Here is a 14,498-nt window from a genome sequence, read left to right as displayed (position 1 = left end):
GGGGGTGCCTTGGGTGAGCAGCTGAGGGTGTCCCATTTTCTCCTTGGGAAATATAGTCACCCTACATATATTGTACTACTTTCATAAGGGCAATAAGCTATACATTGTGGCTGCATGCCTTTGGTTGTCCTCCCCTGCAACTGCAGGCCAGGGTGACTTCTAAGCCGGATGTACAGCTGGAAATGCTTTATTCCCACCTCCACATGACTCCCTTGGACAAAATCAGGAATTTGCAAAAGGTGAATGTAATAAAGTGGCTTGCCCTGTGGGCTGGAGAGCCTGAGGCTAAGTCAACCCTGATTACGGAATGAGACCCACCTATGGAGAATTAGGCAATTCCCTATACATAGCAGAAGGTGGCTGCATTAAGAAGGGGAAGCCCAGGGAGCTGCAGCTATGCTGGTGGACGCTTCTGGGCCAAAAAGGCTCCTGCAGGACGTGAGCTTGGTGAATAAAGCTCAGTGTGACTAGGAGGCTGCTGTAGGGATGGGAAACCTTGCCTGTGTTTGGGACTGGACATCAGAGCCCCAGTGACGGAGACCTTGGAGGACTGGCTGGGAGATCATACCAGGATGGAAGAAGAGCTCTAGGGGTGAAAGACAATGCCAGAGGTTATGGGCCTATTACTATGAGGTTCTGGGGCCTGTGATGTACAAGAGGTCAGACTAGATGATCATGATGGTCCCGCCTGGCTTTACTGTCTATGAGTTTACAAGAGTTATAAACCACCAGTAAAAATGCACAAGGAGACACAAGTAAATAAACCAGAGATATGAAAGTGATACCAGTGATACACTTAAATGCCTTACCTTAACTGAATAAAGTCTTCCTACCTGTACTACTTGGTGAGCATTAGTGTCATTGAGCACTAGTTCTGTAATTGCAGCACAACACGCTAGAATGAAAAGTCATATATAAATATTCAGGGCCAGATTCACAAAGGTACTTAGGTGCCTAAAGATGCAGATAGGTGCTTCACAGGATTTACAAAAGTACTAAGCAAGTTAGGTGCCTACCTCCCACTGATTTACACTAGGAATATTAAGGAAGCAGTCATAAAAAGTACACCAGAAATATGTTCCAGACAGACTCTGATGTTAAGTGCATGCTATTTCTTTGAGAGGACCGTGATACTGAGACCTACTAAGCAATGTCACCTCAACACTACTGGGATCTGAGAATGAAACTGAACATCTAAACGAGTTCTAATGTATTATCCTTAGGATAAGCACATTATGAGTAGGCTTGGCAGAACTCAATTTGTATTTAATAATTTTGACAGATATTATCAATGTTTATTTTAAGCATTTTTAAAATTTTTATCAATTTAAATTGTCACAGTTGTGTAAAATTATGGGTTTTAAACATTTTTTCAGTTTTTAGCTATTTACATTTTCATAGCTGCAGGAACCATGGGGGAAGGGTCACAAATGTGGGGGGGAGTCAGACAATTATTTAATGACAGTAGATGTTGAGATTTTAAAAGTTAAACCTTTATAACAGTTAAAACACAAATTGTCAACATGACGTCCAAATATACAACGTATATATCTTTAAATCAAATTCTAATAAGTTCTCAAGCAGCATTTTTCTTACTTTGCTTATCTGTAAATTTTGATTATTATTGATGGAAATATGTGTTGTCAGTTTGTGTACGTATGGTGGAATCGATATTTACCAACATTTCCGGATAAAAATCGAATCCTTTCAAGGCTATTTATGAGTGATCTGGTACACTGAAGCTGGATATGATGTAAAACTTTAATAACTGAATTAAAATGTTCTTGAGTTAAAGCAGGAGTTTAAAACAGAAACACCAGTTGAGCTCCTGAATACTTCTTCCTTCATTTTGTGATGAAAAATACATTGATATTGCACATCTAAAAAAACGCCACAGCTGATCTGATTCTCCCCCTCTGCAGAGTGAGTGTAAAATGATACCATTCTGATCTGATAACATTGTGCCCCACTTTGCACAGGTATAAATAACTATACAAAGTGCAAAGCTGTGGAATATCAGGCCCCATATACATACCTGCTTGAAGGGAGAAAGTATTTTCTTGTATTTCTTGAGGACTTAAATCTTCTGACAAACAAAGGTGTTGGATTCTCCCTGCTGCATTTGCACTAGATAAACTCCCAATAGAAGAATGATCAGAAACTAGATTTCTATCTCTGGAAAAACAAATCATAGCGTAAAATAAATATTTAATAAATATCTGTGTTAGTCATTTCTGAAATTTGCCTGGATTCCTATTTCTGCCTCTATTCTCTATATCTACATACATTCCACAATGAAAAATTTAAAAAGCACGTACAAATTTCAAATTAGCATCAAAAGCATCAGATATAAACCACACAGTGAATGGGTAAACAGTTTAGCCCCCTTTATAGTTTCAAATAAGACATTGTTGGGAAGACTTTAAACTGTAACCTAAATTTACTAAAGCAAGTACTGATTTAGGGTGCCCAACTACAAATATTTTAATGGGGCCTGATTTTTGGAGGATTTTCTGAAAATTAGGCCCCTTGAAAATAGCTTAACTTGGGCATCCACAAACTCAGGTATCCAAAATCATTAGTCACTGTTGAAAATTTAGACCCATGGTCTTATCACTAGACTAAAAATTTAAGATACTATACAAAAATTCATAAATCCAAATAACGAAATAGATGTCCCTTTTTACCTGCCTAATCAACATGGAAATTATATGGACACTAACTATATATTTTATCTCTATTTAATTTATTTAACACAGCAAAGCCATGTTATACTTTTGAAAAGCATAGTATATTTGAAAAAAATACACTTTATAGTCATTAATGTTTGAACTATCCACCTGAATTTCTTGTAATTTCTGCAGTACGCAAGGTCTGCAAATACCGTCAGAAGCAGAGGATGAAAGCTTTTATTACACATTGATATATGGCCAAATGGTTGTGTGATAACCTTAAAATATGAGGCAAATTCATTGACAATTATAATGATCCTGAAGACTGAAGACCTACCCCTGTAATATATGAAGGAGTTGCTTGATACCGCCCCAAATACGGATTTCCACACTAGTCTCAGGGTCTTCACAAATCTGTACCAGAATCCAAACTACACTCCACAAAAGCTTGAGATGATCTGAATGGAGCAAACTGAGCAGGACAGGAACTCCTTCATACAGTTTCACTTGCTCTTTGACTTGTGACTCAGCACAGAGGAGGCGTAGCAGCTCTGCGGTCAGCCTAGAAAGAGATCAGCAACAAATTATAACCACACCATACAGTTCACCTGTGTTAAATCACCCAGACAGTTAGTTATTATTACAATTCCTATTACACTCTTGTTACTTAGTGCTACTGTATATACAAAGATGCCCAAGTAATCTATAATACATTTTCTGTTAAGTTACATTCAATAAAGTGTCATATTTTATTCACCCATTAAAATGGCCCTAAATTTTATTAAATGAAGCCTGTCACATTTTTGGTGTGCAGTAATTCATAACACTAATAAGTTTGTATCACTTTCCTGCACTGTATTATCTGTGTCTGTTCAAACATGTCTGTAAGCCTCTCTGAATTCACTTCAGATGGGGCTCTGAAATCAAAGATGGTGCTATAGGGCACTTAGCATGAAGCAATTCATACTCCAGACCCTGTGACACTGCAACTAATACAGTATACGCAGCCCATGAATAGGTGGGGACCCATGTCTTAGGGGTCCCTGCAGTTGCAGGGCTGGCAGCACCAGCCCTTTGCATTATTGTGTTAATATTCAACGAAGCTTGACTGTGGTTCCATCGATAATGCTTTCCAGGTGAACTCGTCAACCACTGCTGTTGTTTTTTTGAATTCCTTCTTTGTTTTTAATGGATTACAAGTAGTGGTGGGTGAACTTCAGAAGGTTCATAGGTTATGGTAGAATAACCTATGGTAGAATGTGGATCTTTCTCCACACTTATGATCACAGAATTGGCTGGAAATGTCACAAGAAAAAGTTCTCACAAGATTTCCATTACTTCCTCCCTCCACAATATGGCTAGAGAGACCACAAGAAAAGGGTATCTCACTTTGTTTTGGCTCTTCTACTTCCATCTGGAATCACAAAGCGCTGAAGTGTTCAAAAATGAAAACCCATATTTTGAACTTTCAAACTTAGCTAATTTTTCAACTTCAATTACTTCTTCCTTGAATTTGAAACTTAAGACTACTGGAGTCACATAGCAATATTCAGCAGAGAACCTTTTCTGTTATGGTCACACTTTTTTTTTTTTTCATAATAAAGTAGTATTTTCTTTTAAAGTTAACCAGAACTTTTTTCAAATATGCCAGAAGATTTAGTTTGTTCCTTTTATTTGGTTTCCCTGTCCCTAATTATAAGTTAAATAAGCAATAAAACCTCTGTTTTAAAATGTATGATATTCTTTGGTGACTGGAATGGAATCACATTTGAGAGAGTGTTTTTGTCTTCTTGATGTTTTGTACTTAATACCCAGAGACCACTTTACCACCAGTTTCTTCCAAATATGGACTTATCAGCCCCAATCGTCAAGTCCAACTGAGCTGTGATGACTTTAATGTAGGTGGGAATATCTTTGTGCACCTCTGATCCACAAGACTGTTGGGATCTGAACCAGTCCCAGATATAAACTAAGGCAATCTCAAGGCTGCTGTAATTTATGCCAGGTTATAATGGCCCCCAAGTGAAATACCACAGTCCAGCATGCTCTTGTGGTCTAGTGCCCAGGGAATTCTCAGTTATCCTTTAGGGCAGCTTTACAGTCCATTTATGCTGAATTGTAGGCTAGGATATAACCTATCAATGGGAAGAAAGACAATTAACATGTACTAGATAACCACCAAAGAACATTTTACTGCATCAATATCTGATTTTAAATGCCACAGCTTTGAAACTTTACTACTCTAATTAAATAAATGTAGTATGTCTGTATATCAAAATAAATTTTAAAACAGAAAAGTATTTAACATAATTAGTCTATAAATAAGGTCCTACCTTTTAGATAGCAAGTCATATTCATGTAATATCACCAGCAAGTGTTCTACAATGGCGAGCTCGCTGATCTTCTCCCTACATTCTGGGCTACAAATGGAAAAATTTTGGATATTTATATAAACTAAAATTATATGAAAAACAAGTGTTATTTCTATTTAACTTCATCATCCATTGCTTTGGCTCGCTGTCTTTCCTTATGGCTCAAGTATTGATGTCATATTGTATATGAAGGTTTAAAAATACAAAAATAAGTTGGTTCCACACTGAAACTGCAAAAGTTTACTCTTATTTTTTTTATAATACAGATTGTTTTAGTGAAACATTAACATGGTAAATGAGGAAAAAAGCTGAAATATTTAATATGCTTAGAAAACTAACTTTGAAAAAACTAACTACAAAAGCTGAGGTTTAAATTTTTATTATGCAAATATGTCTTCATATTTTTATTATATTCTATTACTATTTTGCTTATCCCATGTAAGTGTAAATAAAAGTACTTTATATGAGGAATACTCAATGGAAGCTGCAACTTACAAGTGAATAACTGAATTTACAGGGCATCATAATCACCAAATTCTTTAACTCTAGAAGATTATAATAATCTACATCCTGATTTGAGAAAATATCCATATTCAGAACAACACTTAAATATGTGCTTAAGTCTCACCGACTTTTTGCTTAAAGTTAAGAACTTACTTCTCTCTTGACAGTGCCCTAATTTGAAATAACTGCTTACCCATTATATAGGATGTTCTTCTCAGATAAAATTAAGAATCCTTAAAAATCATTTAAAAGAGAGTATTAAAGAGTACTCAAGTGAGGGAAAATCAGTTTTAAATTACTATAAGGAAAAGAAAAACATTCAAATGTACTAAAAGAAGCAGAGTTAACTGAAAGTGGCCTAATTATTCTGACAAAGATAACAGCAATTTTGGAGAGATGCTGAAGACAATAATGGATTTAAGAAAAGCATAGATTATAAATTCAGCCCTTATCTTCACTAGTAGGGATTTGAATAAGCATTCTTCTGATTTGAGAGTGGATTTTACATTTAAGTGATGTCAACACTAGCATTTATGTTGGCAAAACTTTTGTCGCTAAGGGGTGTGAAAAAACACACTCCTAAGGGACATAAATTTTGCTAGCATAAGTGCTCATATGCACAGCGCTATGTCAGTGGGAGAAGCTCTTCCGCCAACATAGCTACCACCACTCGTTGAGCTGGTTTTATTATGTCAACAGGAAAGCTCTCTTCCTGTCAGCCTAATGCGGCTACATGAATGCTCTTACAGCGGCACAGTTGTATCGGTACAGCTGTGCCACTGTAAGCTTGTAAGTGTAGACATGGCCTAAGTAAACCGGAGAACTTACATGTTCTTTTGGGGGTGAAAAAAACTGGTCTTTACAGGTGTGATTTGTTCAATGGTATTTGAAAACGAACAACCTTTCAACATCAGGTTAAAGATATTCAGGCAAGATAAACTTATTTCACTCCTAGTGTAAAATTAAATGGAAGACCAAAATATCTATAGATTATTATTCTGATTATCTCGGGGGCGGGGGGAGGGTTAAGAGAGAATGCAAACTAAAATACTTTTCAAATGCCTTCTGTTTTGACAGAAGAGAAGAGAGATTATAGAGAAGTCTCAATGAGGACTTCTCACAATTGATTGTATCAACTTTCTCCTCTTTTCACTTTTGTCTCTCTCTGTGTAAAATCTCTAAAGCATAAAGTTGCTCTCCATGTTTGGAAGTCAACAGACTAATAATGGAGAACATCAACTCCAAGGCCTGCACAGAGACTGCGGGATGGGATTGTATGGCCCCAATCTTGCAAAGTGCTCCAACATGGGTATAGGATCTGTCTTGAAGGATCAGGGGCTATGTGTATTTAAACAACTGGAAAGAGTAAGGTCCTGATCCTGAAAAGGCTTATACATGTACTTTTCAAACTGTGAGCAGTCCCACTGGCTTCAATGTAAAGTTAAACTGTAATGCTGGTAAACCAAGTGCCAGCTCTGACCAACGCTGTAGGCATTAGATATGAACTGACAAACTCATAGCAGCAGAGCAGACCAGTTGACTTATGTGTTAGTGTTGCTCAAAATAGGTATTAGTCTTATAAGACTATTTAGTGTTTAGACTCTACGGAATATTTGTAAATTGCTGCATGCATTTATCTTATTTGTAATTTCTGTATTCAATGCTATAAAGGAAATATATAAGTTTTGCTTTAGGACTTTGAAAATGTTTGCTCTAAACATATGAAATCAGATGGGAAGAGTGTTTCTCCCGCCCATCCAGAAGAACAATCAAAATTAATTTGGGCTTGAATAAGGACTGGGAGTGGCTGGCTCATTACAAAAGCAGCTTTGCCTCTCCTGGAATTGACACCTCCTCATCTATTATTGGGAGTGGACTTCATCCACCCTGACTGAATTGGCCCTGACAACACTGGTTGTCCACTTGTGAGGTAACTCCCTTTCCTTCATGTGTCATTATATAATGCCTGCATCTGTAATTTTCACCCCATGCATCTGAAAAAGTAGTGTTTTACCAATGAAAGCTTATGCCCAAATAAATCTGTTAGGGTATGTCTACACTACGGAATAAGGTCGAATTTATAGAAGTCGTTTTTTTAGAAATCGGTTTTATATATTCGAGTGCGTGTGTCCCCACAGAAAATGCTCTAAGTGCATTAAGTGCATTAACTCGGCGGAGCGCTTCCACAGTACCGAGGCTAGAGTCGACTTCCGGAGCATTGCACTGTGGATAGCTATCCCACAGTTCCCACAGTCTCCGCTGCCCATTGGAATTCTGGGTTGAGATCCCAATGCCTGATGGGGCTAAAACATTGTCGCGGGTGGTTCTGGGTACATATCGTCAGGCCCCCGTTCCCTCCCTCCCTCCGTGAAAGCAAGGGCAGACAATCGTTTCGCGCCTCTTTTCCTGAGTTACCTGTGCAGACGCCATACCACGGCAAGCATGGAGCCCGCTCAGGTAACCGTCACCGTATGTCTCCTGGGTGCTGGCAGACGTGGTACGGCTTTGCTACACAGTAGCAGCAACCCATTCCCTTCTGGCAGCAGACAGTACAGTACGACTGGTAACCGTCATCGTCATGTCCGAGGTGCTCCTGGCCACGTCGGCTGGGAGCGCCTGGACAGACATGGGCGCAGGGACTTAATTTGGAGTGACTTGACTAGGTCATTCTCTTTAGTCCTGCAGTCAGTCCTATTGAACCATCTTATGGTGAGCAGGGAGGCGATACGGATTGCTAGCAGTCGTACTGTACCATCTTCTGCCGGGCAGGCAAGAGATGAGGATGGCTACCAGTCGTACTGTACCATCTTCTGCCGAGCAGCCATGAGATGTGGATGGCATGCAGTCCTTCTGCACCGTCTGCTGCCAGCCAAAGATGTAAAAGATAGATGGAGTGGATCAAAACAAGAAATAGACCAGATTTGTTCTGTATTCATTTGCTTCCCCCCATCCCCCGTCTAGGGGACTCATTCTTCTAGGTCACACTGCAGTCACTCACAGAGAAGGTGCAGCGAGGTAAATCTAGCCATGTATCAATCAGAGGCCAGGCTAACCTTCTTGTTCCAATAAGAACAATAACTTAGGTGCACCATTTCTTATTGGAACCCTCCGTGAAGTCCTGCCTGAAATACTCCTTGATGTAAAGACACCCCCTTTGTTGATTTTAGCTCCCTGAAGCCAACCCTGTAAGCCGTGTCCTCAGTCGCCCCTCCCTGCGTCAGAGCAACGGCAAACAATCGTGCATCTGGGAGTGCTGTCCAGAGCAGTCACAACAGAGCACTCTGATGGGGCTAAAACATTGTCGCGGGTGGTTCCGGGTACGTATCGTCAGGCCCCCGTTCCCTCCCTCCCTCCGTGAAAGCAAGGGCAGACAATCGTTTCGCGCCTTTTTTCCTGAGTTATCTGTGCAGACGCCATACCACGGCAAGCATGGAGCCCGCTCAGGTAACCATCACCCTATGTCTCCTGGGTGCTGGCAGACATGGTACGGCTTTGCTACACAGTAGCAGCAACCCCTTGCCTTCTGGCAGCAGACGGTGCAGTATGACTGGTAGTCGTCCTCGTCGTGTCCGAGGTGCTCCTGGCCACGTCGGCTGGGAGCGCCTGGGCAGACATGGGCGCAGGGACTAAATTTGGAATGACTTGAACAGGTCATTCTCTTTAGTCCTGCAGTCAGTCCTATTGAACCATCTTATGGTGAGCAGGCAGGCGATACGGATTGCTAGCAGCCGTATTGTACCATCTTCTGCCAGGCAGGCAAGAGATGAGGATGGCTAGCAGTCGTACTGTACCATCTTCTGCCGAGCAGCCATGAGATGTGGATGGCATGCAGTCCTTCTGCACCGTCTGCTGCCAGCCAAAGATGTAAAAGATAGATGGAGTGGATCAAAACAAGAAATAGACCAGATTTGTTTTGTACTCATTTGCCTCCTCCCCTGTCTAGGGGACTCATTCCTCTAGGTCACACTGCAGTCACTCACAGAGAAGGTGCAGCGAGGTAAATCTAGCCATGTATCAATCAGAGGCCAGGCTAACCTCCTTGTTCCAATAAGAACAATAACTTAGGTGCACCATTTCTTATTGGAACCCTCCATGAAGTCCTGCCTGAAATACTCCTTGATGTAAAGACAACCCCTTTGTTGATTTTAGCTCCCTGAAGCCAACCCTGTAAGCCGTGTCGTCAGTCGCCCCTCCCTCCGTCAGAGCAATGGCAGACAATCGTTCCGCGCCTTTTTTCTGTGTGGACGCCATACCAAGGCAAGCATGGAGGCTGTTCAGCTCACTTTGGCAATTAGGAGCACATTAAACACCACACGCGTTATCCAGCAGTATATGCAGCACCAGAACCTGGCAAAGCGATACCGGGTGAGGAGGCAACGTCAGCGCGGTCACGTGAGTGATCAGGACATGGACACAGATTTCTCTGAAAGCATGGGCCCTGCCAATGCATGCATCATGGTGCTAATGGGGCAGGTTCATGCTGTGGAATGCCGATTCTGGGCTCAGGAAACAAGCACAGACTGGTGGGACCGCATAGTGTTGCAGGTCTGGGACGATTCCCAGTGGCTGCGAAACTTTCGCATGCGTAAGGGCACTTTCATGGAACTTTGTGACTTGCTTTCCCCTGCCCTGAGGCGCATGAATACCAAGATGAGATCAGCCCTCACAGTTGAGAAGCGAGTGGCGATAGCCCTGTGGAAGCTTGCAACACCAGACACCTACCGGTCAGTTGGGAATCAATTTGGAGTGGGCAAATCTACTGTGGGGGCTGCTGTGATGCAAGTAGCCCACGCAATCAAAGATCAGCTGATATCAAGGGTAGTGACCCTAGGAAATGTGCAGGTCATAGTGGATGGCTTTGCTGCAATGGGATTCCCTAACTGTGGTGGGGCCATAGACGGAACCCATATCCCTATCTTGGCACCGGAGCACCAAGCCGCCGAGTACATAAACCGCAAGGGGTACTTTTCGATAGTGCTGCAAGCTCTGGTGGATCACAAGGGACGTTTCACCAACATCAACGTGGGATGGCCGCGAAAGGTACATGACGCTCACATCTTCAGGAACTCTGGTCTGTTTCAAAAGCTGCAGGAAGGGTCTTTATTCCCAGACCAGAAAATAACTGTTGGGGATGTTGAAATGCCTATATGTATCCTTGGGGACCCAGCCTACCCCTTAATGCCATGGCTCATGAAGCCGTACACAGGCAGCCTGGACAGTAGTCAGGAGCTGTTCAACTACAGGCTGAGCAAGTGCAGAATGGTGGTAGAATGTGCATTTGGACGTTTAAAGGCGCGCTGGCGCAGTTTACTGACTCGCTTAGACCTCAGCGAAACCAATATTCCCACTGTTATTACTGCTTGCTGTGTGCTCCACAATATCTGTGAGAGTAAGGGGGAGACGTTTATGGCGGGGTGGGAGGTTGAGGCAAATCGCCTGGCTGCTGGTTACGCGCAGCCAGACACCAGGGCGGTTAGAAGAGCACAGGAGGGCACGGTATGCATCAGAGAAGCTTTGAATCCAGTTTCATGACTGGCCAAGCTACGGTGTGAAAGTTCTGTTTGTTTCTCCTTGATGAAACCCCCCGCCACTTGGTTCACCCTACTTCCCTGTAAGCTAACCACCCGCCCCTCCTCCCTTCAATCACCGCTTGCAGAGGCAATAAAGTCATTGTTGCTTCACATTCATGCATTCTTTATTCATTCATCACACAAATAGGGGGATGACTACCAAGGTAGCCCAGGAGGGGTGGTGGAGGAGGGAAGGAAAATGCCGCACAGCACTTTAAAAGTTTACAACTTTAAAATTTATTGAATGACAGCCTTCTTTTTTTGGGCAATCCTCTGTGGTGGAGTGGCTGGTTGGCCGGAGGCCCCCCCAACGTGTTCTTGGGCGTCTGGATGTGGAGGCTATGGAACTTGGGGAGGAGGGCGGTTGGTTACAGAGGGGCTGCAGTGGCAGTCTGTGCTCCAGCTGCCTTTGCTGCAGCTCAACCATACACTGGAGCATACTGGTTTGGTCCTCCAGCAGCCTCAGCATTGAATCCTGCCTCCTCTCATCACGCTGCCGCCACGTTTGAGCTTCAGCCCTCTCTTCAGCCTGCCACTTACTCTCTTCAGCCCGCCACCTCTCCTCCCGGTCATTTTGTGCTTTTCTGCACTCTGACATTATTTGCCTCCACGCATTCGTCTGTGCTCTGTCAGTGTGGGAGGACAGCATGAGCTCGGAGAACATTTCATTGCGAGTGCGTTTTTTTTTCTTTCTAAGCTTCACTAGCCTCTGGGAAGGAGAAGATCCTGTGATCATTGAAACACATGCAGCTGGTGGAGAAAAAAAAAGGGACAGCGGTATTTAAAAAGACACATTTTATAAAACAGTGGCTACACTCTTTCAGGGTAAACCTTGCTGTTAACATTACATACATAGCACATGTGCTTTCGTTACAAGGTCGCATTTTGCCTCCCCATACCGCGTGGCTACCCCCTCAACCTTCCCCCCTCCCTGTGGCTAACAGCGGGGAACATTTCTGTTTAGTCACAGGCAAACAGCCCAGCAGGAATGGGCTCCTCTGAGTGTCCCCTGAAGAAAAGCACTCTATTTCAACCGGGTGACCATGAATTATATCTCACTCTCCTGAGGATAACACAGAGAGATAAAGAACGGATGTTGTTTGAATGCCAGCAAACATACACTGCAATGCTTTGTTCTACAATGATTCCCGAGTATGTGTTACTGGCCTGGAGTGGTAAAGTGTCCTACCATGAAGGATGCAATAAGGCTGCCCTCCCCAGAAACCTTTTGCAAAGGCTTTAGGAGTACATCTAAGAGAACCGCGAATGCCAGGGCAAAGTAATCCTTTCACATGCTTGCTTTTAAACCATGTATAGTATTTTGAAAGGTACACTCACCAGAGGTCCCTTCTCTGCCTGCTGGGTCCAGGAGGCAGCCTTGGGTGGGTTCGGGGGGTACTGGCTCCAGGTCCAGGGTGAGAAACAGTTCCTGGCTGTCGGGAAAACCGGTTTCTCCGCTTGCTTGCTATGAGCTATCTACAACCTCCTCATCATCATCATCTTCTTCATCCCCAAAACCTGCTTCCGTATTGCCTCCATCTCCATTGAAGGAGTCAAACAACACGGCTGGAGTAGTGGTGGCTGAACCCCCTAAAATGGCATGCCGCTCATCATAGAAGCGGCACGTTTGGGGCTCTGACCCGGAGTGGCCGTTCGCCTCTCTGGTTTTCTGGTAGGCTTGCCTCAGCTCCTTCAGTTTCACGCGGCACTGCTTCGGGTCCCTGTTATGGCCTCTGTCCTTCATGCCCTGGGAGATTTTGACAAAGGTTTTGGCATTTTGAAAACTGGAACGGAGTTCTGATAGCACGGATTCCTCTCCCCAAACAGCGATCAGATCCCGTACCTCCCGTTCGGTTCATGCTGGAGCTCTTTGCGATTCTGGGACTCCATCATGGTCACCTCTGCTGATGAGCTCTGCATGGTCACCTGCAGCTTGCCACGCTGGCCAAACAGGAAATGAGATTCAAAAGTTCGCGGTTCTTTTCCTGTCTACCTGGCCAGTGCATCTGAGTTGAGAGTGCTGTCCAGAGCGGTCACAATGGAGCACTCTGGGATAGCTCCCGGAGGCCAATACCATCGAATTGTGTCCACAGTACCCCAAATTCGAGCCGGCAAGGCCGATTTAAGCGCTAATCCACTTGTCAGGGGTGGAGTAAGGAAATCGATTTTAAGAGCCCTTTAAGTCGAAATAAAGGGCTTCATCGTGTGGACGGGTGCAGGTTTACATCGATTTAATGCTGCTAAATTCGACCTAAAGTCCTAGTGTAGACCAGGGCTTAGACTTTAAGGTGTTACCAGACTCCTTGTCACTACAGCTCTGTCACTCTTAGAATTTAGATTGTAACTCACTTGGGCGTATTTGTTTGCTTACTTTAACCTGTAAATAAATCTCATTTATTTTTCCTAGTTACTAAACCTTTAGATGGTTTATTATGGGATTGGCTACAAGTGTTGTCCTTAGTGTAAAATCTAGGGTACCAATTGCTCTGGGGTAAATGACTGGAAACAACCTGAATATTTCATGTTTTTTTGGAGAAAGTGACCATTCATCACTAAGTCCTGCTTCCATAGGTGACAAGATAGACTGGAGAGTCTAAGGGGACTGTCTGTGACTCCATGGTAAGACTTGTTACAATGATCTAGGAGTTCATATTTGTCATTGGCTTGGTGAAATCTAATTATAGAATTTACCACCTGTTTTGGGTGTATGCCCTGTTTTTGACAATCTACCCTGAGGTAGGCACTCACGGTTGTGAGCCACTCCAGACAGACTAACATAAGCATATGCATATGTCTCTTCAGGACAGAGACTTTAGCTTGTACAGCAACACTTAACCCCCAGTAAATGTCAGCTTCAATATTTTGGCAAGAGCTGAGATTAATTGCAAACAACAATTATTAAAATGAACTTACCTTTCTGCTAAGCTAGTAAGAGCAAGGAGTGCGCCCAACAGCACATTACTGTCTCTGGCTCCTAGCAAATTTACTAAAGTCTGGAAAATTAGAGATTTAAAAAAGATAAATCTATATAAATGATGTGTTTTTCAATTAGGACCCTAACCATCCATATTTGTTCAGTAAAATTTAAATGCCATTAAAATAAATAAATATACAAATCTAACAAAGACACTAAATCAATACAGAATGTATGACTAACCTTAGAGATTTCAAATAAATATATCAGAAAAGCATTTTGGTCTTTTCCATACTTGCCAAGTTTTAAGGACAGGAATGCGTGTTTCTCCTCCAATAGTCAACACAGTATCTGAAACAACTCAAGCAGGATAAAGCATCCGTCCTACTTAAAGTACTAAGGGTGGCATCTGCTGCTGCAAGACACTCAGAACCCTGAACTTAGGTCCTACCAAGTAAAAAGTTTT

At 42.7% G+C, this 14,498-nt stretch overlaps 1 protein-coding gene across 1 annotated transcript in view; it reads right to left on the bottom strand.

Moving 5' to 3' along the window:
* The window catches only part of NEK10 (NIMA related kinase 10), a 180,126-nt gene that overhangs the window by 131,880 nt on the left and 33,748 nt on the right, over positions 1-14,498 (bottom strand). Inside the window, exons 10-14 of the mRNA XM_077809309.1 lie at positions 14,032-14,111; positions 5,006-5,092; positions 3,010-3,234; positions 2,036-2,175; positions 834-895 (exon numbers count right to left, since the gene is read on the bottom strand). Coding sequence (XP_077665435.1) covers positions 834-895; positions 2,036-2,175; positions 3,010-3,234; positions 5,006-5,092; positions 14,032-14,111 — 594 coding nt within the window. The remainder of the gene's footprint in view (positions 1-833; positions 896-2,035; positions 2,176-3,009; positions 3,235-5,005; positions 5,093-14,031; positions 14,112-14,498) is intronic.

The sequence above is a fragment of the Eretmochelys imbricata genome, chromosome 2, assembly GCF_965152235.1.
Source record: "Eretmochelys imbricata isolate rEreImb1 chromosome 2, rEreImb1.hap1, whole genome shotgun sequence".
Classification (NCBI taxonomy): Eukaryota; Metazoa; Chordata; order Testudines; family Cheloniidae; genus Eretmochelys; species Eretmochelys imbricata.
Note: the sequence above shows the minus strand (reverse complement) of the source record. Positions and strands in the feature narration are given on the sequence as shown.